Genomic DNA, 26,733 nt, shown 5'->3' on the forward strand with positions numbered 1-26,733 from the left:
TCCCCAGAGGAGGACCAAGCAGAGCTAGTAGGTCCTGAGTCAGAACTGGGGTGGAAGAGAAGGGAGTCATTTGTCCCTTCATTCAATATTTATTGAGTATCTACTATGTGACAAGTCCTGTTCTAGGTGCTCAGGGTGCAAATGGAACACAGTGGACATAGGTTCCTCCTCTCTGGGAGCTAGTAGGGCAGGAATGAGGAGACAGTGTAAGCATGACATCCCTAGGGGGAGATCACGGCCTCTCTCCAATATCCCCAAGGATGGAGCACTGCAGGCAGACAAAATCATGGACCAGGCCCCAAGACACCATGAAGAAAGCAGCCAGACCCCAGGCTGAAGGTGGCTGGAGGCCCTCGCTGGAGGCAGGGACCCCCAGCTCCCTCATCATGGCCCTCCCTGCCAACCATCACTGATATTTCCTTGGGAACCAGGCTTCCCTGTCCTGAGGGGAGGATCTTGCCCCCAGAGTGCCTCCCATTTGTGGAGCACCTACCTAATGCCCCGTCCTGGGGATACAGGAGCTAGCAAGATACAGCCTGAACAACCCAGTCTGGGAAGAGAAAGGGATAGAAGAGCAAGCTAATGACACACATAAAGAAACAAAATGACCTGGGACTTCCCTGGTGATCCAGTGGCTTAAGACTCTGCGCTTTCAGGGGCTTCTCTGGAGGCTCAGTGGTAAAGAATCCGCCTGCCAGTGCAGGAGACATGGGTGCATCCCTGATCTGGGAAGATCCCACATGCTGCGGAGCAACTAAGTCCATGTGACACAACTCTTGTGCTCTAGGGCCTGGGAGCCACAACTGCTGAGCCCAAGTGCCCTAGAGTCGGTGCTCTGCAACGAGAGAAGCCACAGCGATGAGAAGCCCAGGAATCGAAACTAGAGAGTAGCCTCCCCTTGCCGCAACTAGAGAAAAGCCTGAGCAGCGATGAAGACCCAGTACAGCCAAAAATAAATACATAAATAAAATTATATATTAAAAAAAAAGACTTTGTGCTTCCAATGCAGGGGGCGTGTGTTCCATCCCTGGTCAGGGAAATAAGATCCCATGTGCCATGCAGCACAGCCAAAAAAAAATTTTTTTTTAAAGAAATGAATGGAGAAGGAAATGGTAACCCACTCCAGCATACTTGCCTGGGAAATCCTATGGACAGAGGAGTCTGGTAGGCTATACAGTCCATGGGGTTGCAAAGAGTCCGACGTGACCTAGCATCTAAGCAACAACAACATGCATTTGTCAGTTTCTGTCATACGACTACTGTAAGAAACTAAATAATTAAAAGCATGATTTGTGATTTAAAAAAAAAGAACTGAAATGACCTAACTGCTCATCCGTGGGGAGGTGGGCAGAGGAACAATGATACTGCCAGGCTCTGGACAGGCAGATGGGGTCGGAAAGACAGGGGTCCATAGCCTCCCGAGGAGGGAAGTCTAGGTGGTAACAAGTGAAGCAGCAGATGTTTTGACCATTTCTGATTTAAACTAGAGCTGCCCCTAACTCGGCAAGTTGGCCTATCTACCCGGTCTGGACCTGCCCAGGCTCTTTGTCTACTGTCTCTGCTGAGGTCAAACATTCCTGCCCTGGACCCAGGAGGCCCAGCCACAGCAGGCTAACCCCCTCCCCACCCCGGGCCAACCTCTGGTCACCGGCTCAGGCTTAATCCCCCATCCGGGCCTGGGCCTCGGAAGTGATGAGTCAACTCAAGCTGGCTTTGGACAAACACCCCCCTCCTCCCGGCCCTGGGGTCCCTGTTCCACGCCCACCCAGTCCATCCTGTTCCCGAGTCAGGGCCCAGCCTCTGCCGGCCCCTGGGGGGGTGACTTGGAGCAGCCCTTGCCAAAAGAACTTCCTGCAAGTGCTGGAATATTCTGTCCTTTCAGCACGAGCCACATGTAGCTGTTGAGCACTTAGAATGTGGCTCATGCAACTGCGTGTTTAATTTTGCTGTTTATATTTCTTATTTACATAAATATCTGACATGTTCCTATCTGTTTCATGAATTTAAATAGCTGCCTGTGGCTGGCGACTATCACATTGGGTGGCTCCAGGCAGGGGGTGGGGGAGAAGTCAACGTCCTGGAACCATAGCCTCTCCCCAAGGCAGGGGCAGTTAGGGCCTCCGGGATGGAGCTGGGGGTCCCTTGGGGTCTGTTGAAGAAGTCAAGCTTAACTTTCCGTACCTGTGGCTGTTCATTCCTAGCCCCTTAGTCTGACCCAGTGTGGTGGGCAGAATCATGACCTGAGCTGATCTCCTAGCGTTGGAGTGTGGGCTCCAGGATCCAGGGGCCAGCCTCCCTCATCCCTCCTAGACCTCTGACTGCCTGTATCGTAGTCCTGCCCTCCCTCAGCCGGTCCCTACACCCCTCCTCTGATGAGGGGGAAGAAGTCACATCTGATCTGCTGAACATCCTTGCCCAGGTCCCCCGGAAAGCAGAGCTTGGGTTCAAGGACTTCGCTTTTGGAAGGGACCTTGGGATACAGGAGCAGGGAAGTGGGTGGAGAGCATACCAGGGGCAGTACATCGACAGGGTGGGGTGGGGGTCCTGCAGTGGGCTGATGGTGGTCCCTCTAGAGGAGACAGTCCGAGTTCTAACCCACTGCAACCTGGGAACGCGAGCTCATTTGAGAAAAGGGTCTTTACAGATGCAATTAAATTTAGGATCTCAAGGTGAGATCATTCTGGATTTAGGGTGGGAAATGGCAACCCACTCCAGTATTCTTGCCTGGAAAATCCCATGGACAGAGGAACCTGGTAGGCTACAGTCAATGGGGTTGCAAAGAGTCAGACACAACTGAGCAACTTCATTTCCACTTTCACTTTCACTGCAAAATCCCATGGACAGAGGAGTGTGGTAGGCTACCGTCCATGGGATCACAAAGAGTCAGAATTGACCAAGCGACTTCACTTTCACTGCATCCAGTGGGGCTTACCAGGTGGCGCTAGTGGTAAAGAACCCGCCTGCCAATGAAGGAGACATAAGAGACTTGGGTACGATCCCTGGGTCGGGAAGACCCCCTGGAGGAGGGAATGGCAACCCACTCCAGTGTTCTTGTCTGGAGAATCCCATGGACAGAGGATCCTGGTCGGGGGCAGGGGAGTAGTGGCTAAAGTCCAAAGGGTCACAAAGAGTAGACACGACTGAGGCAACAGCCCACATGCACTGTGTCCGATGACAGATGTCTTTATAAGAGACAGGCAGAGGGAGGCTGGAGACAGAGACTTGCCTAAAGAGAAGGCCATGGGACGCCCGACTGAGGCAGAGATGGGAACGACGAGGTTTGAGGAAGGAGGAAGTGGCCCCCAGCCAAGGAACGTGGGCTCCAGAAGCTGGAAAAGACAAGTAAACAGATTCTCCTCTCAGACCATCCAGAAGGCATGAAGGTGGTCAACACCTTGACTGTAGCCCCAGGGTGACTGATTTCAGCTTCCGGCTTCCAGAAAGGTAAGATATCCAGAAAGGTAAGATAATACATTTGTATGTGTTTAATATTTACTGATTTATTTGGCTGTTGTGGGTCTTAGTTGCAGCATGTGAGATCTTGTTCCCTGACCAGGGATGTAACCTGGGGCCCCCTGCATTGGGAGCTCATGGGTTTAGCTGCCCTGATGCATGTGCCATCTGGATTCTTCACCCCTGGGCCACCAAGGCATGTCCCCATTCGTGTTGTTTTTTTAAGCCACTAAGAGTGTGCTGATCCATGACAGTGGCTGTGGGGAATTCATACATGAGGCCCTTCTTCCCTGCCCTGCAGGGGGCTTTGTCTGCCCTACCATCCAGATGACTTTGGGCCAAAGGAAGGTCATGACGGAGGTGGGAGAGAAAGGGGCTGGGGAGTGGGTGTCTCCTTCCCCTTGCATCTCAACGCCACCCTCTCAACAGAGTCTCGAGGGAAATGGACCCTCTCTCCAAGCTGGCACCACTTAGCACTATTTTGTTTTATCAACTTCTCCAATGAGATTTTTTTTTTTAATTATTGTGATCAAATACACATAGCATGAAATTTACCATTTTAATCATGCTTTTGTTTTTGTTTTAATGGGGTTTCCCTGATGGCTCAGCGGTTAAAGCGTCTGCCTGGAATGCGGGATACCCGGGTTCAATCCCTGGGTCGGGAAGATCCCCTGGAGAAGGAAATGGTAACCCACTCCAGTACTCTTGCCTGGAGAATCCCATGGACGGAGGAGCCTGGTAGGCTACATTCCATGGGGTCGCAAAGAGTCGGACACGACTGAGCGACTTCACTTTCACCTTCAATCATGTTTTTAGAGGTTTTTTTGATGTGGACCATTTTTGAAGTCTTTAAAAATTTTTTTAAATTTATTTCTTATTTTTGGCTGCGCTGGGTCTTCGTTGCTGAGTGGGCTTTTCTCTAGTTGCAGTGAGCGGAAGTTACTCCCTAACTGTGGAGTGTGGGCTTCTCATCGTGATGGTTTCTTGTTGCGGAGCACCGGCTCTAGGGCACAAGGGCTTCAGTAGTTGCAACTCTGGGCTCTAGTGTGCAGGCTCAATAGTTGTGGTGCATGGCCTTAGTTGCTCTGAGGCATGTGGGATCTTCATGGATCAGGGACTGAACCCATGTCTCTTGCACTGGCAGGAGGATTCTTTATCACAGAGCCACCAGGGAAACCCCGTTTTTATTTTGAAAGCCTTTGCTGAATTTGTCACAATACCGCTTCTGTTTTCTGATTTGGCTTTTTGGCCAGTAGGCATATGGGATTCTAGCTCCCTGACGGGGGATTGAACCCACATCCCCTGCCCTGAAAGGATAAGTCTTAGATCTCCAAGGAAGTCCCTTAACCATTTTTAAGTACAAGTTCAGTGGCATTAAGTGCACTCAACGCTGTTGTGCAACCGTCACCACTATCTACCTCCACAGCTTCCTCAAATTTCTCGTCTTGCAAAACTGAAACTCTGCATCCATTAAACATTAACTCCCCTTCCCCCTGCCCCTGCATCCCCCTCCCACCTCTGGCAGCCACCCCTCTACATTCTGTGCCTGTGAACCTGATGATATGTAAATGGGATCACGCAATATTTGTCCTTCTCTGTCTGGCTTCTTCCACTGAGCATAATGTCTTCAAGGTTCATGCATGGACCTGTCCTTCCTTTTTGAAGGCTGAAACATTTCCACATTATCCCCACTTTAAAGGAGGGGACACTGCAGCCACATATACTGCAGGAACACTGGAAGGTGGCAGGGCCAGAACCTGCACACAGGCCTGTCTGGACTCCGGCACCCGCCACTCACCCCCCTGCTACCCCGCCCCCTCTCAAGGGCGTCTGCTAGGGCATCCTACCTTCCCTTCCGCTTCCTCTCCTCCTCGCTGAGAGCTCCTGGGCTCCGACACTTTTGCTCACCTTTGGACCCCGTTCCACATTCAGTGTCTGCTGGAATCCCAGAGCGTTTGTGTGGAAGTGACTGGACTTGGGGGTGGGCTGGGGGTTGAGGTCGGTGGGGTCTGGCTGTGCAGCCCTCTAGGTCAGGTTCCCCTCCCCTCGCTCCCCTCCTCTGACTCCTGCTGACCCCAGACTCAGCCTCTGCTCCATCGAAGCTGCCCAGCGACCAGTACAACCACACAGAGTTGTACAGGCTACAACCTGCACATCCGTACATGACCACCCTTGCCAATGACCCTGATGGCCCTGGAGGTTCCCCAGTCTGGGAGGTCTCTGAGCTCTGGGGAGGAGGAAGAAGGAACAGGATTAGAAGCAGCCCCAGGACAAATGAGATGTGGTGCAGAAAGCAGACTGAGGATTGCCAGGACTGGGGAAAGGGGAGTAGGAAGGAGTGAGTGCTTTGATGGGTACCAGTTTTCTTTTGTGGTGATAAAAATGTTCTGAAACTAGATAGCAGTGATGGATGCACAGCCTTGTGAATACACGAAAAGCCACTGAATTGTACACTTGAAAATAACTAAGTCCTCCTGGGTTCCCTTACCCTCCTGCTCTCCATCCGGGTGCCACTTCTCAATAAAGTCTCTGGCTTTGTCAGCAAAAAAAAAAAAAAAGGGGAGAGAGAGAGAAAGAAAGAAAGTGGCTAAAACTTGTAATTTTCATGTTATTATTATAATTATTATTTTGCCATGGCACGTGGGATCACAGTTCTCTGACAAGGGGTCAAACCTTGGGCCCTGCAATGGAAGCGCAGAGTCTTAACCACTGGATTACCCTGGAAGTCCTGTTTTGTGTACCTTATCTCACACACACACACACACACACACACACGCACACATACGCACACACACTCACGCACACACACTCAGCTGCAGGGAGATATTCACAGATGGGAGGTAGTTCTTGGAGTCTTCAAAACCCACCACAACAATAGGCAGCTGTGGCTCGATCACTCTCGAGGGCCAGTAGGAAGCAGCAGGTGGAGGCTGAAGGTCCAGGCCCTGGGACTGACTTCATGCCCAGTGTTCCCATAGGATCAGCCCATCCTTTTGGTACCTCCTCAGTCCTGACCAGGATGCCTGGATATCTCCGAAGCTCAGGCTGGGAAAATCACACCTTTTGGGTACTTCCACTGCAGCTCTGGGGGAAGAAGTCCTGGGTTTGACTTCCTTGCTAGCTGTGTGACCTAGGGCAAGTTACTCAACCTTTCTGTGCCTTAGTTTCCTTGTTAAACTAAATGAGGATTTAGTTTAAATGAGGATTAACAGAGTTTTGACCTGAAAAGGCTGTTTGTTTTAATTGAGGTATAGTTGGTTGTTGTTGTTCAGTAGCTCCATGTGACTCCATGGACTGAAGCACTACAGGCTCCTGTCCTCCACTACCTCCTGGAGTTTGCTCACATTCATGTCCATTGAGTCAGTGATGCTATCTAACCATCTTATCCTCTGCCGCCCTCTTCTCCTTTTGCCTTCAGTCTTTCCCAACATCAGGGTCTTTTCCAATGAGTTGAGTCTTCGCATAGGTGGCCAAAGTATTGGAGCTTCAGTTTCAGTCCTTCTAATGAATATTCAGGGTAGGTGTAGTTCTAAAACATAAAATGAACCATTTCAATGTGTACAATTCAGTGGCATTCAGAGCATTCACACTATTGTGCAACCACCACCTCTGTGGAGTGCCAAAACGTTTCATCACTACAGGGGCTATTTTTGAGGATTAAGTGTTTGGATGTTTGTAAAGCCTTAGAACCATGCCTGGTATGTGCCTGCGTGAGTCCTAAGTTGCTTCAGTCTTGTCTGACTCTTTGAGATCCCCATGGACTGTAGCTCGCCAGGCTCCTCTGTCCATGGGATTTTCCAGGCAAGAAGACTGTAGTGGATTGCCATGCCCTCCTCCAGGGGATCTTTTCGGCCCAGGGATGGAACCTGCGTCTCCTGCACGGCAGGCAGATTCTTAGCCACTGAGCCACCAGGGAAGCCCCTTGCCTGGTATACAGCACTGTGCCAAGTAAGTGCTCAATAAAAGGTAGGGATGACTGATAGGAAAACAGTGCTGTGATAGAAGCAGGTGGCCGGTGGTGCTGTTACTGATTCTTTTGCCTTGGCTGGAGGAGGGGGGAGTTAGGCTCTCCCTCCCCTCTGGGTCCCATTTTCCACTCTGAGCTCCTGGGCCCACGCAGCTGTAGCACCTCTTTTCCCCCAACCCCCCTCCCCTCAGTGGTGTCCTCACGGGTTGTGGGCAGGGGCGGCGCTAACGGCAGCCAGGAGTCCCAGAGCCTCCCCGCAGTTTCAGGGCCTCTCCTCTGCTCCTTGAGGCTTTTCTTGCTCCCACTCCTTGCATCTCTCACGCCCGCTCCTGCTCCCCCAAGCCGGCACCTTCTGTGGCAAAGGAAACACGCGTGGAGGTGATCCTGCAGATTCGGTCTGGGCAGAACTCGGTACTGGGAGCAGTGAGCACGCCCCTCATTTGGGAGGAACTCTTGAGAGCTGACCTCCCCAACTTATGAGCGCGCCAACCGCTCCCCAGGGCCCGCAACGCCTCTGAGCGTCCCGGAATCCCCCAGAGCTGGGAATGACCTCCAGCACTGCCAGGCGTGTCCACTCTGAAGAACCACTTGGAGAGTTTGTTAAACAAGCAAATTCCTAGGCTCTTCCATTGGTGCCCGGGAATCTGCATTTCAGCCTTCGCCCCCCTGGGGAGTAGGGGGCGGTCTTCGGAGCTGGAGAGTTTGGAATCCATCGCTCAGCTTCCTTCCAGGGGTTAGCATTCCAATCTGGGCTTACTTTGTGCCAGCTAACGGCAATCGTGCTGTAATAACAGCCAACAGAGTGAATGCTCACTACGCGCCCTGCAAGACACCCAGGAGGAGCGTGGGGGTTTCCCTGATGAACCCTGGATACCTCGATGCACCTCGGGGCTCCCATCTCCCCCGATCGTTCCCCTTCGTGGCGACTCCAGGAGCCATGGACTGTGCTGCCATCTTGTGGCAGGCATGGGACCCGGGGCGCTCCTTTTCCATTCTTGATTAGTCGCTCAGTCGCGTCCCACTCTTCGCGACCCCACGGAAGACTCACTAGGATTCCTCGTTCTTCACCATTGACCACAGCTTGCTCAAACTCATGCCCATCGAGTCGGTGATGCCATCCAACCATCTCATCCTCTGTCGTCCCCTTCTCTTCCTCCCTTCAATGCTTCCCAGCATCAGAGTCTTTTCTAATTAGTCGGCTCTTTGCATCAGGTGGTGAATGTATTGGAGCTTCAGCTTCACCTTCCTTGAAAACCCTAATCAAGAAAACGCACTGGGCACCAGTGTGCCAGGTCCCCAGTAAGATCCGGTGGACGCTGGGCACATGAGTAAGATAGATAAGGTCTCTGCCCTTGTGGAGCTCATAATCTCTAGGTCAGAGCTACAAAGAGATTAAAATGAATAAGTAAATAAGATGATTACAGAGTGTGACACAAGCTAGGAAGGAAGCTAGGGGCTGATTATCACAAAGGGCAACAATGCATTTGCTAAATAGAGCGCTGTCTCCCAGTACACCCTCTCCCTGCCTAGGACTCTGGGTCACGCAGGAGCAGGGGAGCCTGTCCGATTCCCTCTTGCAAATGGATAAAGTCACACAGTGCTGGCACATAGTAGGTGCCCAGTACATGGCAAATGAATGAATACACGGATGACAGCTGTCTAGAGCCAGCCTCTTGGCTCCTCCAAGCCAAACAGAGAGGGAGAGGAAGGGGGGAGCTATGGAAGGGATGCTGGGTCTCCTGGACACTGCAAAGGCCAGAAGGGTTTGTGTGTGAGCCAAAATGAGAATGAATGATGGGCGAAACTTCACTCTACCAGTCCACCGTGTATTAAATTGCACCCTCACTCTGCTGGCTTCTTGAATCCCTTGCCTAGTTATTTTTTTTCACGTTGGCATTTCCCCGCATCACACACAGTATTGTATTTGTCTTATTTATTTAATGTCTCTCTCCCTCTCAGGTGGCAGTAGCAGTAAAGAACCTGCCTGCCAATGCAGGAGACATAAGAGACGCGGGTTCGACCCCTGGGTCAGAAAGATCCCCTGAAGGAGGAAAAACAGCAACCCACTCCAGTATTCTTGCCTGGAGAATCCCATGGACAGAGGAGCCTGGTGGGCTACAGTGCAGGGAGTGCAGAGTTGGACACGACTGAAGCGACTTAGCACGCACACGCACACACTCCCTCACTGAGAGGTAAATTCCACGAGGGCAAGGACTTTTTACCTGTTTTGTTCACTGAGAACTCTCCAGCGCCTGGCAAGTCCTGACACTCAGCAGGCGCTCTGTAAAGCGGGCAAAGTGAACGAAAGATCCCCGGCGGGGTCAGGAGGGCTCTGGGGTGTGGCCAGTGGAGGGACTGGACTCAGAGCCCAGGAGGAGGGGGTTGCCCGTTAGGGAACTGGCCAAACGTGAACTGAACTGGGGCAAGCTGGGCTGGGAGGGGCAAGGGTTAGACTTGGGGCGCGAGACTGGGGTTAGAGCCTTGGGGCGGGGTCTCCCTGGGGCCGAGCCACCCCCGAGGCTGGGTGCTTTAGGGGCGGGACCCGGTGGAGGCGGGCCCTGCATGAGGCGTGGCCAGTATGGAGGCAGGGCCGAGGTGGAGGCGCGGTTAAAGAAGGCTGTGTAAAATGAAGGGCGGAGCTAAGATGGGGTGGAGTCAGTTTGGGGCGGGGCCTGTCCGGAGGTAAATCTGGGCGGGGCCGGGGCAGAGTCGGGGGGGTGGGGCGGGGGTGGAGCCAGGCCAGGCAGGGATCTTCGCTGTCCTGGGTCCTGGAGCGCTCCCGCCCAGCAGGCCCCTCCCAGAACAACCCGGAGGGTGCAGGGTGTACAAGACCCGACAGCCCGGGATCAGCGATCGCTGGCTCGGACTTCAGGGTCTGGCGATCGCGGTTTCGCCCCGCCCTAGGGGCTGCGCTCTGGGCCAGGCGGCGGCGGAGGACTCCGGTGGGCTCAGCTTGGCTCAGCTCCGGGTCTGCGTCACCGGAGACTCCGAGGGCGAGGGTGAGTTGGGCTTTTGGGGGGCTTGGGTGTGCATGCGTGCGTGCGTTTGCGTTTGTGTGTGTGCATGTGTGTGAACGTCTGTGCGCATCTAGGGAACTGTGCGTGTGGAGCTGGGTGTGTGTGCAAAGTTGAGTTCGTGTGCAAGGGCTCTCTAGTGTGGGAAGGGAGTCCTGCATGTGTGTGCTTGTGTGGTAGAGACAGTGCGTGCGAAATCTGGTGAAGACTGTGTATGTATGTTAGGGGATTTTGGAGGAAAATGGGAGCGCAAGTGCAATGATTCTTGTGGGGTGCATGGGCGAATGAATCGTGGGCATGTTTCCAGCTGGGTGGCTTTATGGGAGTTTACTGGGGCCCCCAGCATGACGGGACGAGAAGGGAGGAAAGTTTGGGGGATACTGATTGCTCCTGAGGATCGAGTGTGGTCTGGGGCATTGGGTAATGGGCAGGGCAAGTGTTGGGGGTCTGGCTGGAAGTAACTTGGGGCTCACATTGGCCCCCTTGCTTTGAGAGCTGGGGAGATGTGTGTGGGGGGGGGTCCAGAGGGGTGGTGGGCATGCCCCTGGCCAGGGGGAGCTGAGGCCGAGGCTCCGGCTTCAGCTGGAGGGAGCTGCTCCCTCACCAGTCGCCCTCACCCAGGCTCAGTGCCCACTCCTGCCTGGCCGGCTCCTGCCTGGTCCTTCAAGAACATGGTGCAGAAGTACCAGTCTCCCATCCGAGTCTACAAGCACCCATTTGAGCTGGTCATGGTGGTGAGTGACCCCTGATCCCGGGGCCCCTTGTGTGACAGTTGGAGGGCCCCGAGAGGTCAGCCATGATGGGGAGGAGAAGGAAACCCTCAAACCCCTAGATCAGAAGGAATTAATGAGCTACTCCACTGACCGGATGGGTCCAGTTTCTAACCAGGACCCCTCTGCCATCCTATCTTTTGCCACAACTTCTAGGACCCTTGCGCACTGAGCAAGACATAAGGTCTTTATTTCCCTTGTTGAAGCTCTTCTGTTATCTCAGTCTCCTTTGACACGAAAGAGGGTATCAGGGCAAGCTGCTGCTGTCACTTTGTGTACTGATAATAATAATAATAATGGTACATATACAATGAAGATGATGACAGCAGCCATTTGTTGAGGGTTTGCTAAGTCTTTACATACGTTGTTTGGTTTCATTCCCAATAGCTCTTATTATTCTCATTTTGCTGCATTAAACTGACGCTCGGACAAGGATGGTCTTAGATTCGGCAGTGGGAAGAGGTGCAGCTGGGCTGGGATCCATATGGGGGGGACTCCAGAGCCTTGAGTTTAACCACAGCACCCTCCGTGTCCCCCCTCTGCTCTCACACCCCCTGCCCTCCCTTTCCAGGAAGCTGAGACCAGGGGGAGAGGGGGCACATGTGGGCAGGAAGGGCCTGGGAGCAGTTGTTTATTGGGATTCAGAAGAGCTATGTGACGTAGACTTGGCTCCCGCGCCCTCGGCCTCCTGGATCAGAGGTCTGAGTCCCCGGGGCAGGTGCTGGGGTCGGGCCGCTGTGGGTTTCCTTCTTGATGTGGTCACTCTGTCTCTCGGAGCTTCCCTACTCCATGGAACAGGGGCGATGCTCTGGGGTTGTGATGAAACAGTGCCTGGTGCCTCTGGCTCAGTGCCTGGCACACAGTAGGTGCTCACTAAATGCAGCCATCCCTGTTATTACACCGCATGGTGTTATCAGTGACAGTGTAAGAAACACCAGAATCCACCCCCATCCTCCTCATCCCACTCTTGGTTGCTCAATCCCAGCCTTCAATCCAATGGCTTTCATTGTTGGATAGAAGGCTCTGTGTGTGTCCTTCCCACATCTCTGCTGTGAATCTACCTACATATATGTTTATAGTCACGTAAAAGATTAAGAAGCACCATTGGAGTAATCATGCTGTGCTGTGCTGTGCGGATGATGCCAGGCCAGGGAAGTAGCAGGGGCAAGCCTGGGGTTTCATCGACAAGCTGGGTGACCTTGGGCAAGTTACCCAACCTCTCTGAACCTACGCCTTCCGTGTCTAAATTGAGGACTCCTATTGCTATTGTAGTCACTAAGTTGTGTCCGACTTTCCTGTAATCCTATGGACTAACCTGCCAGGCTCTCTGTCTGTGGGATTTTCCAAGCAAGAACACTGAAGTGGGCTGCCATTGCCTTCTTCAGGGCATTTTCTTGACCCAGGGATGGAATCTGCATCTGCTGCATTGGCAGGCAGATTCCTTATCACTGAGCCACCCTTAGTATGTTTCAGTTCAGTTCAGTTCAGTCACTCAGTCATGTCCAACTCTTTGCAACCCCATGAATTGCAGCACGCCAGGCCTCCCTGTCCATCACCAACTCCTGGAGTTCACTCAAACTCATGTCCATCAAGTCGGTGATGCCATCCAGCCATCTCATCCTCTGTCATCCCCTTCTTCTCCTGCCCCCAATCCCTCCCAGCATCAGAGTGTTTTCCAATGAGTCAACTCTTTGCGTGAGGTGGCCAAAGTACTGGAGTTTCAGCTTTAGCATCAGTCCTTCCAATGAACAGGCAGGACTGATCTCCTTCAGAATGGACTGGTTGGATCTCCTTGCAGTCCAAGGGACTCTCAAGAGTCTTCTCCAACACCACAGTTCAAAAGCATCAATTCTTCGGCGCTTAGCTTTCTTCACAGTCCAACTCTCACATCCATACATGACTACTGGGAAAACCATAGCCTTGACTAGACGGACCTTTGTTGGCAAAGTAATGTCTCTGCTTTTCAATATGGTATCTAGGTTGGTCATAACTTTCCTTCCAAGGAGTAAGCGTCTTTTAATTTAATGGCTGCAGTCACCATCTGCAGTGATTTTGGAGCCCAGAAAAATAAAGTCAGCCACTGTTTCCACTGTTTCCCCATCTATTTGCCATGAAGTGATGGGACAGGATGCCATGATCTTTGTTTTCTGAATGTTGAGCTTTAAGCCAACTTTTTCACTCTCACTTTCATCAAGAGGCTTTTGAGTTCCTCTTCACTTTCTGCCATAAGGGTGGTGTCATCTGCATATCTGAGGTTATTGATATTTCTCCCAGCAATCTTGATTCCAGCTTGTGCTTCTTCCAGCCCAGTGTTTCTCATGATGTACTCTGCATATAAGTTAAATAAGCAGGGTGACAATATACAGCTTTGACGTACTCCTTTTCCTATTTGGAACCAGTCTGTTGTTCCATGTCCAGTTCTAACTATTGCTTCCTGACCTGCATATAGGTTTCTCAAGAGGCCAGTCAGGTGGTCTGGTATTCCCATCTCTTTCAGAATTTTCCACAGTTTATTGTGATCCACACAGTCAAAGGCTTTGGCGTAGTCAATAAAGCAGAAATAGATGTTTTTCTGGAACTCTCTTGCCTTTTTGATGATCCAGCGGATGTTAGCAATTTGATCTTTGGTTCCTCTGCCTTTTCTAAAACCAGCTTGAACATCTGGAAGTTCACAGTTCACGTATTGTTGAAGCCTGGCTTGGAGAATTTTGAGCATTACTTTACTAGCGTGTGAGATGAGTGCAATTGTGCGGTAGTTTGAGCATTCTTTGGCATTGCCTTTCTTTGGGATTGGAATGAAAACTGACCTTTTCCAGTCCTGTGGCCACTGCTGAGTTTTCCAAATATTCTCAAAAAAAATTGCAATCATTGCATTTTAAATTAAAAATGTCCCCTAAGGTAGCACTTAAGAATGTATTACTAGGATTATTAGAGGACTTCTCTGGTGGTCCAGTGGTTAAGACTCGGTGCTCCTAAGACAGGGGGCCTGGGTTTGATCCCCAGTTGGGGAACTATATCCTGCATGCCACAACTAAGATCCCGGCAACGAAGATCCTACGTGCCACAACTAAAACCCAGTACAGCCAAAAAAAAAAAAAAGACTAGTGGAATACATGAAGCATATTTCATCAGCTTTGAGTTCCACACGTGCAGGCTGAAGGGCTCAGTTTACTCCTATAGCTGTTAATAATCTTTAGGTGCTGATGGATAAATACTTGTGGGTACAACAGGAAATAGACATTTTCAGATATGTATTACCTGTATTGTGCCAGTTTGTCATTTGTATTTTTTCAAATACTGTGTTACCTTATCTCCATACAGTCCTTGTTCGGCAAAATGGCCCCAAACTACCCCAATGTCAGACAAAGCCACTTTGCCAACTGTTTTCAAAACATCATTGTCCCCAAAATAGCTGCATAACTCAACATAACTTGCTTGCTGTGTGGGCACAAAAGGGGTTTTCTGCACTTAATGTCGGTCTTTGTTTCTCAGCTAAACACTTGCCCTCAGTTTGGGTCAGATGCCGAGGAAGTTTCGGATGAACTCGGCTATTTTGACCACATCCGAGTGACCAGACGAGCTGGCCTTTTGGTTTTTCTGTTTAACAAAACTGACTTGAGAATCAAAACGTCCCTTTGCAGAAATTCCACCATACCACTGAAACTGTGTTCGTGGAATTGGTTATAAAATAATACTAAGGTAACCTTTCTAGACCCAGCATTATTTTTTTTAGTTATTTTTCTCTTCCACTTCAAAACTGTAACTAATTCAATGAATGGGTGTCATTCCTTGACATGAATTCTGTTTCTGAAGCATGGAATTCCAGGGACCTTTGCTGTTTCCTTTCTTGATAGCCTTCTGTATTATTGGGTTCAGAACAATGAGCTTGTATTCTCTCAGTAAGTAGAGGAAAACAGTTAAGACAATGGAGGCAGCTGATATCCAAGGCTGGCAGAATCCCTGGTCCCTTTGAATGTGGGGTCCCTGGAGGTGGGGCAGGGTCTTTGTGGAGACCTTGGTATGGACAGAAAGACTGTGGTTTGGACGGCGGATTCTGGTTACCTGCTCTCTGAAGGTCACTTTCTGGTCAGCCTACAGCCCGTAGTGAATGATTTCCAGCTCCTCTGGGCTCTTCTCCTGAATGGGTGGAGGTTACGAGTCAGATTCTCCAGGCTGGCCCCTGGCTCTGGGTTCTGACCTGTGAAATGGAAGTAATGAAGTCCCCGCTCCTCAGAGGGGCTTCCCAGTGGTACTAGTGGTGAAGAGCCCACCTGCCAGTGCAGGAGACATGAGAGACCCCGGTACAATCCCTGGGTGGGGAAAACCTCCTGGAGGAGGGCCTGGCAACCCATCCCAGTATTCTTGACCTGGAACATCCCATGGACAGAGGAGCCTGGCGGGCTGCAGTCCACAGGGCTGCCCAGAGTCGGACACAACTGAGGCGACCTAGCACGCATGCGTGCACGACCCCATAGCCTGGGCACACAGTCAGACATTCCAGGTTCTGACTCTGATGTTCAGTAAACATCTGTGCGCCCGTGGCTGAGGTGGCTTCAGAAGTGACCTGCATGCCTCTTGTGTGTCCACTGCCCCGGGGTCCCTGTGGGGTTCAAAGCACTGTGGCTTCAGGTCATCTCAGATTCTGCAAACCTTAAGAAGGAAGATGGCATGGAGTAGAATTTCCTGGACAATAGGCTGGCTGATCCTGAGGAGGAAGGGTTATAGAGGTGAGAGGCAGCAATTGTGTTAAAATATTTAAAGACCTGGATTTTTGTATTGATAAACAGCTTGTAATTTAGCACATGGGTTATTAATAAGGAGTAGCTATTGAAGGTAGATCCTTGCAGCCCAGGTCAACGAGAGTTGCAGTTTGGAATCATTGTTAGGGATGTAGTTTTAATAAAGCAGCAGGGGCCTTATTTAAATGTGTTTAAATTAGTTCCCTGGAGCCTGTCATCTGATCCCGTTGCTAACAGATTAAGGGAAGCAACATTTTCCACCCTGGATTGCTTCCAGGGCCCTGACCGGCTCCTACTGGGCCTGGGAGACCGGAGCTGATCCACTGCAAAGTCATCTTCTGATTTCAGGGGGTCCTGAGATCAGCTTTTGGCCCCCATTCATTTGTGAATGCATGTGTTAATGCACACATGAATACATTCCACAGATATTTATTGAGTTTGCACAGTATGCCAAGCATCGTACCAGGTGCCAGGGCTATAGAACAGTGTCATTCTTAGCACTTTTTCTGAAATGCATCGTTATTCTGTTAATTTGCTCGCCTTCTTGTTTACACGGAATTTGCTTGTTTGTTTATATGAGTCTTTTTCATTAGGCTTCAGAAAGACAGAGACCTTGTCTGTCTTGTTCTCATTGTCTTGACTTGGTTCTCCTGACATGATCCCTTCCTGCCCTCATAGAGCTTGCAGTGTGTGTGTGTGTGTGTGTGTGTGTATGAGAGAGAGTCATTCCAGGCAATACCATGTAGCAAGATTTGTAGCTGGGAAAGAAAGAATAGGGCATTGCAGGAACACACAGGGGCTTTCCTGGTGTAAAGAATCCACCTGCAATGCAGGAGACGTGGGTTCTATCCCTGGGTCAGGAAGATCCCCTGGGGGAGGACATGGCAACCCAGTCCAGTATTCTTGCCTGGAGAATTCTGTGGACAGAGGAGCCTGGAGGGCTACGGTCCAGAGGGTTGCAAAGAGTGGGACACGACTGACGTGACTAAGCACACATGCATGCGGGAACACAGAGAAGGGCCCATTGGTCAGCAGCCAGAGGCCTTTTAAGTCAGCCACACTTTGCAGTGAGGGGTGGAGAGAGGCAGCCTGCCTGCCTGTCTGTGCCAAGGCCCCTGGGGCAGAACTTGTCTCTCTGAAGAAATGAATGCAGCTTAGTTGGGCCTCTGTGAGCCCACAGGGCTCAGTTTGTTCCTTCAAGGATGTTGGGAGATTTGGGAAGGTGTGGAAAGTGGGTTGGAGGAGGGGTTTTCATCCAGGAGGTGAGAGAGCGGGCTGGGGGGTTGGTAGGGGATGGGGCAGGAAGGAGAAGTGACCAAGGCCAGGTGCATTCCTGAAACACTTGGAAAATCTAAAACAGTGTTTCCCTCCCATCACCATCCTAAAAGTGAAAGTGAAAGTGAAAGTTAAGTCGCTCAGTTGTGTCCGACTCTTTGGGACCCCATGGACAGTAGCCGACCAGGTTTCTCTGTCCATGGGATTTTCCAGGCAAGAGTACTGGAGTGGGCTGATGTTTCCTTCTCCAGGGGATCTTCCCAATCCAGGGATCGAACCCGGGTTTCCTGCATTGCAGACAGACGCTTTACCATCCTAACCTAGTGCTAAATGTCAAGACCCCCTGGGCTGGCCTCGCTACCACCCTGTCTTTCCCGGATCCACCAGGGGCACCAGCTGATCCTGGAAGTCAGTGGGCAGGGAGCATGGGGAGCATGTTCAGAGCAGGAGAGTCCCTGCCCCAATGCGACCTGTGAGTGGGTGAGAAGCTGCAGCAGGCTTGTGAGCAGTGCCCGGGGCAGGGCAGCTGGGCTGTGCGCTCCCCCAGGGCAGGAGAGGCCAGGCAAGAGGAGGCCCCACCCTTAGAGGAAGGGACAGAAGCAGGAAGGAATAGCCACCAGGCCCTGCTAACGGTGCCTCACGCCGCAGCTTCAGGACTGGGAACCTGGGACAGACCGACCAAACTGCTCCCCCGCACCTTGTTGGGTGCTGATGCACTGGCCAATAGCTGTGGATGCACCGCTGTTGTGAACACAGCGGGGGAGCCACTCAGGCTTCCTCCCCTCCCTCCACCCCTCCCTCCCTCCTTCCTTCCTTCCCTCCTCCAGCAAATATTGGCTGTTTGTCTACAGTGTCCCAGGTGTGGTACGTACAAGGCCACTGGGAAATCCAGTGGGGAGGGAAGCAACCTAGAGACAGAGATGCTGACTACAGACAAATAAACACAGACCTGAAACCCTATTGCAAATCCCAATCTGCTGGGGCTAGAAACCATCCATCAGATGGCTTACTTTTCCTAAAAATTGTGGTAAAATATACATTACACAAAATTGATCATTTTTAGGGGTACAGTTCAGTGGCATTAAGTGCAGTTACATTGTTCTGCACGCATCGCCAACATCCACGGCCACAGCTTTTTCATCCTCCCAAACTGGAACTCTGTTCTCATTAGATGCTATCTCCCCATTTTCCCCTCCCCCAGTCCCTGCAAACATGGTTCTACTTTCTGTCTCCATGAATCTGATGACTCTAGGAATCTCACGTAAGTGCAATCATCTTTTGTGACTGGCGTCTTTCACTGAGCATTGTTTTCAAGCTGCATCCACGTCTTAGCCTGTGTCAGCATGTTGTTCTTTTTAACAGCTGCATAATACTCCCCTACGGGACTGGACGGGGCTGGACCGTGGTTTGTTTCATCATTCATTCCTCAGCAGACATTTGGGTTGTTTCCACTTTCTGGCTTTTGTGAATAGTGTTGTTGTGAACAAGGTTGTACAAATATCAAGTCAGGTCTCTGTTGGTTTACTGGTGCTCATTTAAGAAAAATGTGTCTGGCACTCTGCTACATGCCTTACATATCATGGCTCCCTTTAGTCTCCTCAGCAACTCTCACAAAGTTGATATCACTGTCATTATCATCATCATCCTCTTTTTTTCCTGAAGAAACTGATTCTTAGGTTAAGTTGAAGTCACCCTACTGGCAGGGAGCATGGGCAGCCTCTAAACCCAGGGCTTTGTCCCCACCACTTCACCACATCCCACTCTTGCCCCCTGCAGGGTCCTTCTGACCCTTTGTCTCCATCATTTTGTCTCCTGAGCTGACCTCAACCGGAATAGCAGCAGGTTGCTCAGCTACAGGGCCATCTGGACACAGCTGTTTCTATATATTGTATTCAGCAATCATTTCAAAAGACTCTAGGATGATCCCATGCCTGCTTCCCTTCATCAGCTGAGATGACCCTGCTGCCATTGAGTGTCTGATGGCTCCTTCAGCAACTCTGCCAAGAGCTGGGAGTCCCACACAATGGAATATTATGCAGCTGTGAAAAGGAATAAAGTACAGACACAGGCTACAACATGGATGAACCTCGAGAACCTGATGCTCAGTGAAAGAAGCCGGATACAAAATATCATGTATTTTATGATTCTGTTCACGTGAAATGTCCAGAAAACGCAAATCCAAAGAGACAGGAAGTAGATTTAGGGGACTTCCCTGGTGGTCCGGTGGTTAGGACTTTGCCTTCCAGTGCAGGTGGGTGAGGGTCCATCCCAGATGGAGGAGATGAGATCCCACCTGCCTCATGGCCAAAAAACCAAAATGTGAAACAGGAGCAATATTGTGACAAATTCAGAAAATGAAACAGTCTACATAAAAAATTATCTTAAAAAAAGTGGATTAGTGGTTGCCTGGGCAGGGAGTGACTGTGATGGGTGTAGGGTTTCTTGTTTTTAATTAATGAACCTAGTTTTCAGTGGTGCGGGGTCTTTGTTGCTGTGCACAGGCTCTCTCTAGTTGCAGCGAGCGGAGGCTACTCCTGGTGGTGACTTCTCTTGTTACGGAGCACAGGCTATCGGAGCACGTGGGCACAGTAGTGTGGTGCACAGGCTTGGTTGCTCCATGGCATGCGAAATCTTCCCTGGCCAGGGATCAAACCCACGTCCCGTGCACTGGCAGGCAGCCTTCTATCCACTGGACCACCAGGGTGGTCCAGGTGTGGGGTTTCTTTCACGGGTGATGAAATGTTCTTGTATTAGACAGTGGTGATGTTTGCACAACTTTGTGAATGTTCTAATAAAATCCATTGAACTGTACACTTTAAAGGGAGCATTTTATGGTATGAGTGTCATGGTATGGTATGAGTATTAAATGAGTATGGTGCATTTATGGTATGGTATCACAATTCTTAAAAAGTAGGGGGGCACTGAGAGGATTGATACCTTGGTCCTGGGGTCTCCCAGGCTTGCAGGGGAAGCTGGGGGTGGACGAGGAAGTCCCCTGAGGACTTTGTGCGATGGTCACGTGCTCAGTGCGTGGGTCCAGCCTGCACAGGAAAGGAAAGGTGAGGCATGGGGCTAAAATACGTGGCTGCAGTTTGCATCTTCTTCCCCTACTCTGGAAGGTTTGGGGTAAGCAGCGTTCCAGCTTCCTTTGAATTTTCATGAGGAAGAGCAGGAAGGAAGGAGGGATGGGAGGAGGAAGCAGCTTGTCAAGTGATTAGCAGAAATAGTTTCTCTGTATTTTACAGACTCTCACTCTTTTTTAAAATTTAAATTTATTGAACAAATTCTTCTGTAGAATGAACCATGCGCCAGGCCCTGTTCTCAACAGTTTACCAAACCGGTTCCTTTATTCCCCTGTCCACTCAGGGAGCTATAACACTTTTCTCATTCTCCTTGTAACAAATGAAGGGAGGTAGGAACGGAGAGCATGTAGGCTTGTTCAAGGTCACAGAGCTGCTCAGGAGCAGAGTGGAGCTTCGGACCCAAGCCCGGAGTCCATGCCCTTCCTGGCTAAGCGACCCTGTCATTCACTCACTCATTGTGTGATGTCTGCTGAGTGTCGACTGCGTGCTAGTCATTGTGACGAGCATTAGGGATTCAGGGCCGATGACTTTTTCCTTCAGCGGCTGTGAGACAGGAAAGAAGGAAAATGGTACAACCAAGCACTCACTGGGCAGTTTCACGACACTCCCCTTAATAGATGAGCCTCAGAAAGAAATGGGACTTTTCTGGTGGCTTAGGTGGTAAACAATCTGTCTGCAATGCAGGAGACCTGGGTTCGATCCCTGGGTAGGGAAGATCCTCTGGAGTAGGAAATGACTACCCACTCCAGTACTCTTGCCTGGAGAATCCCGTAGACAGAGGGACCTGGCGGGCCATAGTCCATGGGATCAGAGAGTCGGGCGCTACGGAAGGACTGAGCACACAGGGAGAGACAGGAAATGCCATGCTCAAGGGTTACCCAGCCCTGGGACTTCGCTGGTGGTTCAGTGGTTAAGAATCTGCCTTCCAATGCAGGGGAAGCTGGTTTGATCCATGGTTGGGGAACTAAGATCCCTCATGTCCTGGGGAAATTAAGCCCACCCGCTGAAACTAAGACCTGATGCAGTCATACATGTATATACTAAGTTTACCCAGCCCAGAGATGGATGAGTCCAGCTAGGAATCCAAGCTCCCATGTCCACGTGCTTAGTGTGTTGATGTAGATTTCAGCAGGATGGGCAGCCCGTGGGAGAGCTTCATTGGCAGTGTCCATTGGCCTCTGCCTGCCCCAGCTTCTGTCCCTGTCCTGGTGGGTTCTGGACCTTGGACCAGCTTCCTTTCTGAGTGGCCAGGTGTGATGTCCCTCTCCAGCCACTTGGCAGAAGAGCTGAAATCGAATGCTTTTGTTGCCCTGTGTCCCTCTGGCGGCCACCCCATGCATTCATCTGGCAGGGAGAAGCTCAGGCCTCACTGGTGGGGACAGCGGTCAGCGTCTGAGGCTCTCAGCAAGGATAAAACTAGCTGTGTGAACTGGTCTCCACACAGGGATGGTCCTGTAAGACCCTGCGAACTGCCAAAGGCAGAGGTCCAGCAGGACTCAGGATTCCCAAACCACTGATATTTGTGACGTAGCCAACATCCTCTGAGAGGCAGGACCAGGCATTCAGGACTGGGGTCTGGGTCAGTGGGGCCTGCACTCTAGCCCCTCCACTTACCGGTCCTGTGATGTCAGAGTTGGGTCACTCTGCCTTCTCGAGCCTCAACTTGCTCATCTGTAAAATGGGGGGATACTGGTCTCCATCCCAACAGGATCTCGTGAGGACACAGTGGTGCAGTCAGCCCTCCGTAACTGTCACCATAACAGTGGTGTCCAACGCCAGCCTTCACAACCCCAGGGGATCTGCGGCTGACAGCCTCAGACTCTGGGGAACTGGCACTGGGATAGACTCCTTATTTCAGGGTCCCCTGCCTTCCCTAGGTTCTGGGGTCCCCCCAGTGCGTGGGGGTGGCACCATTGTTGAAGCAGAAGTGCCTTCCCCCTCACAGTCAAGGGGAGTTGTGGCTAAGGGCATGTCTCCTGCTTGATCAGCCCCTGTGTTATCTGGGGGCTCCAGACAGGGCTCTTCCAACTAGAGGTCTGTTAAGACAGGAAGTCAGTGACGCTTGGCCGGCCCGTGTGCACTGAGCTCACAGACTGTCGTTCCTCTCCCTGGTCCCCTTCCTTGGAGCTGTTTGGGCCATCGGCAAGTTTGCAACTCCTGGGCTGTTTCCCAACTGCTAAGCAAGAGGTTCCTGAGGGAGTAGGGGCTGGGCCAGCCGAGGATTCAAATCCAGGTTTACCATTTTGCACTGTGTGACCTTGGGTAAGTTACTTAGCCTCTCTGGGCTCCAGTTTCCTCATTTGTCAAACGAGGATGCCATTTAGAGGATTAAATGGAAGAAAGCACACAGCTGGAAGAGCAGAGCTGAGGCTCACTGTGAGCCTGAGAGGCGATCTAATGACATCCTTACCACCAGCCCATTTTACAGATGAGGAGACAGAGGCTCAGAGAGGGCAAATCACTTGCCCAACATCACCCAATGAGAAGGTAAAGAAGTGAAAGAAAGTGAAGTCGCTCAGTCGTGTCTGACTCTTTGAGATTCCATGGACTGTACCTACCAGGCTTCTCCATCCATGGAATTTTCCAGGCAAGAGTACTGGAGTGGGTTGCCATTCCCTTCTCCAGGGGATCTTCCCGACCCAGGGATCGAACCTGGGTCTTCTGCATTGCAGGCAGATGCTTTACCATCTGAGCCACCAGTGAAGCAGAAACCCAAACTGAGCCCGACCAGTTCTGAGACATGCACTCCTTTCCCTCCATATAATTAAAAAAACAAAAGAGTCAGCACCCCTCTGCCCATCACAGAGGTGGGGCCGAGCCCAGTTCCTCTAGCACCCCCTGCTCAGAAGGGCCTGCGGGGGAGTTGTTTTCGGTTCTTGAAAACCTGTGCTATACCATTTGAGTCCTGTTGCCTGGAGAATAAAAATCCTGGGTGCCTACTATGTGCCAGGCTCTGCATGAGATACTCAATCTGGTCTGTGCCCAGTTTCCAGGTGATGAAACTGGCTTAGAGAAAAGACGGACCTGCCTCTCCTCTGGGAGAGGGTGGAGCTGGGCTTCAAACCAGGTGCTGGACCCCATGCCAAGTTCTACTTAAAGCAGCACCTTGCTTAGTGGAGAAATGCCTTCCTTTTTTGTTGCTGGTTAATTTTATTCTTTATTTATTTTTGGCCGCGCTGGGTCTTTGTTGCTGTGCGTGGGCTTTCTCCAGTTGTGGCAAGTGAGGGATACTCTCTAGTCGTGGCTTCTCTTGTGGAGCACAGGCTTTAGGCGCGGGCTCAGTAGTTGTGGTGCATGGGGCTTAGTTCCCCCACTGCCTGTGGGATCGCCCCGGACCAGGGATTGAACCCCCGTTCCCTGTATTGCAAGGCAGATTCTTTACCACTGGACCAGCAGGGAAGTCCAGAATGCCTTCCTCTGAGAGAGAGTTCAAGGTGGCCTGAGATGTGTAGCGGGGAGACCATTCTCAGGGGGCCTCCCTAGCAGCCCTCTGAGTCCAGACCCCCAGGAACCCCACTGTGCATTCTTCCCCGAGGAGAATTAGTCTGACCCTGGTGTGTTTGCACAAAGCAACCGGCCTCTACACATGGAGGCAGCCCTGACCTCCTGACCGTGGTGGGGATGCGCTAGGCTGGCCTCGTGGGACCTTGAGTGACTCCAAGCGTTACTTCCCTGCCCCTCCCCCGCCTCTGCCCTTCTGAGCGGGGTGGTGCCCCCTCCCCGTAGGGACGGGGAGGAGGTGTGTGTCCTCAGATGCCGGCACTATTTTTGGAGCTCACACCTATTTTTGGAGCTCACTTTGATCCTGATTCCGTGACATGTGACTGTGACAGGCTCTTGGAGCAAACCCTGCTTGAATACTGTCAGCCACCGATGCTGGCATGCCCCCACCCCCCACACCCGCCCCTGATTCCCCTTTTGGCTCTGACCCTGGCATTTCGGGGAACTGGCCTCTCATCCTCCAATGTGGAGACTCTTTATTTCTTTCACTTGCCTAACCGCCCTGGTTAGAACCCCCAGGAGAGGGCTACATGTGGGCATCCAAAGTAGGCATCCCTGCCTAGTTCCTGATCTTAGGGGGAGTTCAGTTCAGTCGCTCAGTTGTGTCCGACTCTTTGTGACCCCATGCACTGCAGCACACCAGGCCTCTCTGTCCATCACCAACTCCTGGAGCTTGCTCAAACTCATGTCCATTGAGTCAGTGATGCCATCCAACCATCTCATCCTCTGTCGTCCCCTTCTCCTCCCGCCTTCAATCTTTCCCAGCATCAGGGTCTTTTCAAATGAGTAAGTTCTTTGCATCAGGTGGCCAAAGTATTGGAGTTTCAGCTTCAGCATCAGTCCTTCCAATGAATATTCAGGACTGATTTCCTTTAGGATGGACTGGTTGGATCTCCTTGCTGTCCAAGGGACTCTCAAGAGTCTTCTCCAACAGCACAGTTCAAACTGATCTTCAGGGAAAGTGTCAGTCTTTTCCCACTGAGCGTGCTGCTAGCTGGGGTTCTTGTATGTGCCCTTTATCAGGCTGGGCAAGTTCCCTTCTATTCCTACTTTGTTGAGTCTTGTTTGTTTTTTGAATCGTGAAGGAGTGTTGGTTTTGTCATCTTTTTGTTTCCCCCGCCAAAACATGCCTTCTTTAATGCCCCAAACTAGCCCACTTCGGAGGTCAAAAACGAAAATGTATGTCAACTGGAAAAAAACAATACCTGCAACCTAAAAGCTGAGGGTTAGGTTTTATTCTGTGGGAATGTTAGGACTGGAGTCCCAGGGATAGCATCTCAGGTGACAGGGAGAGAGCTGACTCCCAGGAGGCAGGGGAGGAGCCAGGCTATATACAAGTCTGAAGCAAGGGGCAGGTAATATGAATATTAAACTATTACTCTTAATTTAAGAAAAGCTAAATCTCTCACATGGAGAAATTTAGCGATATTCTATGTATAGGAAGATAGAAGAGTCCGGGCTTGCTGAAATAATTTCTTTCATATGCATCTAGCTATCTGGGACCAATCCTGCTCTCTTTATTGTTCACATACAAATTCCTTGATCCCTTGTTTACGGTAAGAGATGGCCAGTGTGGAGGAAGGTCTCCTCTCCTCTCCCCAGCTGCTCAATGGGGAGGAAGTACCCAATGTCTTCCAGAGAGCTGGCTTTGTTTCACCTGGGCTCAGATATTTGCATTTGGAAAAGGCTTGTTTCCCCCGTAGAGCTGTAGGGCAGAAAATATTTCATTTCACACATAGAGTCAAAATGTGATTTGCCAAGTCAGCGCCCAGGCACGCTTGTGTCCCTGCTCCAGAACAGAGGTTAAGACCACGGTTGCGGTAATACGGTCAGTGGTCACCGCTCTTTCCCCAGGGGAGACGCCCTTCTCCTCTCTGGATGACGCGTCCTGGAACTGAGACAAGGGCCCAGCCAGGTTTGGGGGGAGGGAGGAGGTGTTCTGGCCGCCCCCGGCCCCCTTGGCACTCACCTGGCCCCCGCCCCTCCGCCCCAGGCCTACGAGAAGCGCTTCCCCACCTGCCCGCAGATCCCTGTCTTCCTGGGCAGCGAGGTCCTGCGCGAGTCCCGCAGCGCCGACGGCGCGGTGCACGTGGTGGAGCGGAGCTGCCGGCTGCGCGTGGAGGCCCCGCGGCTGCTGCGCAAGGTGGGCGCGGAGGGGGGCCCTGGAGAACCGGGGACCTCGCGGAGGAGGGGCCCGCACCGGGGTGGGGCGTGGCGGGCGGGGACCTGGGGGCGGGGTTCAGGCGTGGGGACACGCGTGTGTCGGTGCTTGGAGAGGGTCTGGACTGGGGGCTTCCCGGATCCAGGGGAGAGGAGGGCCGGGGGGCTGGGCTGAGACTGAATATTGTCCAGAGAACTAGGGCCAACAGGGAGTCCCAGGGTCCCGGAGGTGGGGGAAAGGGGTTGGAGTCAGGGCTCCGGGCTCCGGCGGGTGGGCTGGCGTTGGGCAGGGGACCAAAGGTCCACAAGTCCGGGGATCCCCGAATTCAGAGATCCAGGGATCCGGACTGGGCTGGTGGTCAGGGCGGGACCCCGGGGTTTCCCGGGTCTGGGGGTGACAGTCCTTGGGACTCGCACCCTGAGCCCCCACCTCACGTCTAGCCTGCACACCCCTGCTGTCTCTTTCCTGCAGATCGCAGGCGTGGAGCACGTGGTCTTCGTGCAAAGAAACGTCTTGAACTGGAAGGAGAGGACGCTCTTCATTGAAGCGCACAACGAGACCTTCGCCAGCCGCGTGGTGGTCAAGGAGAACTGCAGCTACAGGGTGAGCCAGGGGCTGGCTGCAGGGATTGGATCCCCCACGCACCGGGCTGGGCCCTGAGGTCGGTGAAGTCCTGACGGCTCCGGCCCTCCCAGGGAGATATCAGAGAGGATGCAGGAGCTCCTGACACCTGCAGTTCACAGACACAGCTGAAATAAATACATATATTG

General features: G+C 51.9%; 1 protein-coding gene across 3 annotated transcripts in view; it reads left to right on the forward strand.

The window, feature by feature from the left end:
* The first annotated feature begins 9,191 nt into the window (after positions 1–9,191).
* The window catches only part of SEC14L5 (SEC14 like lipid binding 5), a 40,887-nt gene continuing 23,345 nt past the window's right edge, over positions 9,192–26,733 (forward strand). Inside the window, exons 1-4 of one of the 3 annotated variants that reach the window (XM_061401036.1) lie at positions 9,192–10,419; positions 11,056–11,168; positions 25,796–25,945; positions 26,435–26,566. In XM_061401036.1, coding sequence (XP_061257020.1) covers positions 11,106–11,168; positions 25,796–25,945; positions 26,435–26,566 — 345 coding nt within the window. In that variant the 5' untranslated portion in view covers positions 9,192–10,419; positions 11,056–11,105. The remainder of the gene's footprint in view (positions 10,420–11,055; positions 11,169–25,795; positions 25,946–26,434; positions 26,567–26,733) is intronic. The other 2 variants (XM_061401035.1, XM_061401034.1) reach the window with 2 other exon arrangements.

Source organism: Bos javanicus, chromosome 25 (genome assembly GCF_032452875.1).
Source record: "Bos javanicus breed banteng chromosome 25, ARS-OSU_banteng_1.0, whole genome shotgun sequence".
Classification (NCBI taxonomy): Eukaryota; Metazoa; Chordata; class Mammalia; order Artiodactyla; family Bovidae; genus Bos; species Bos javanicus.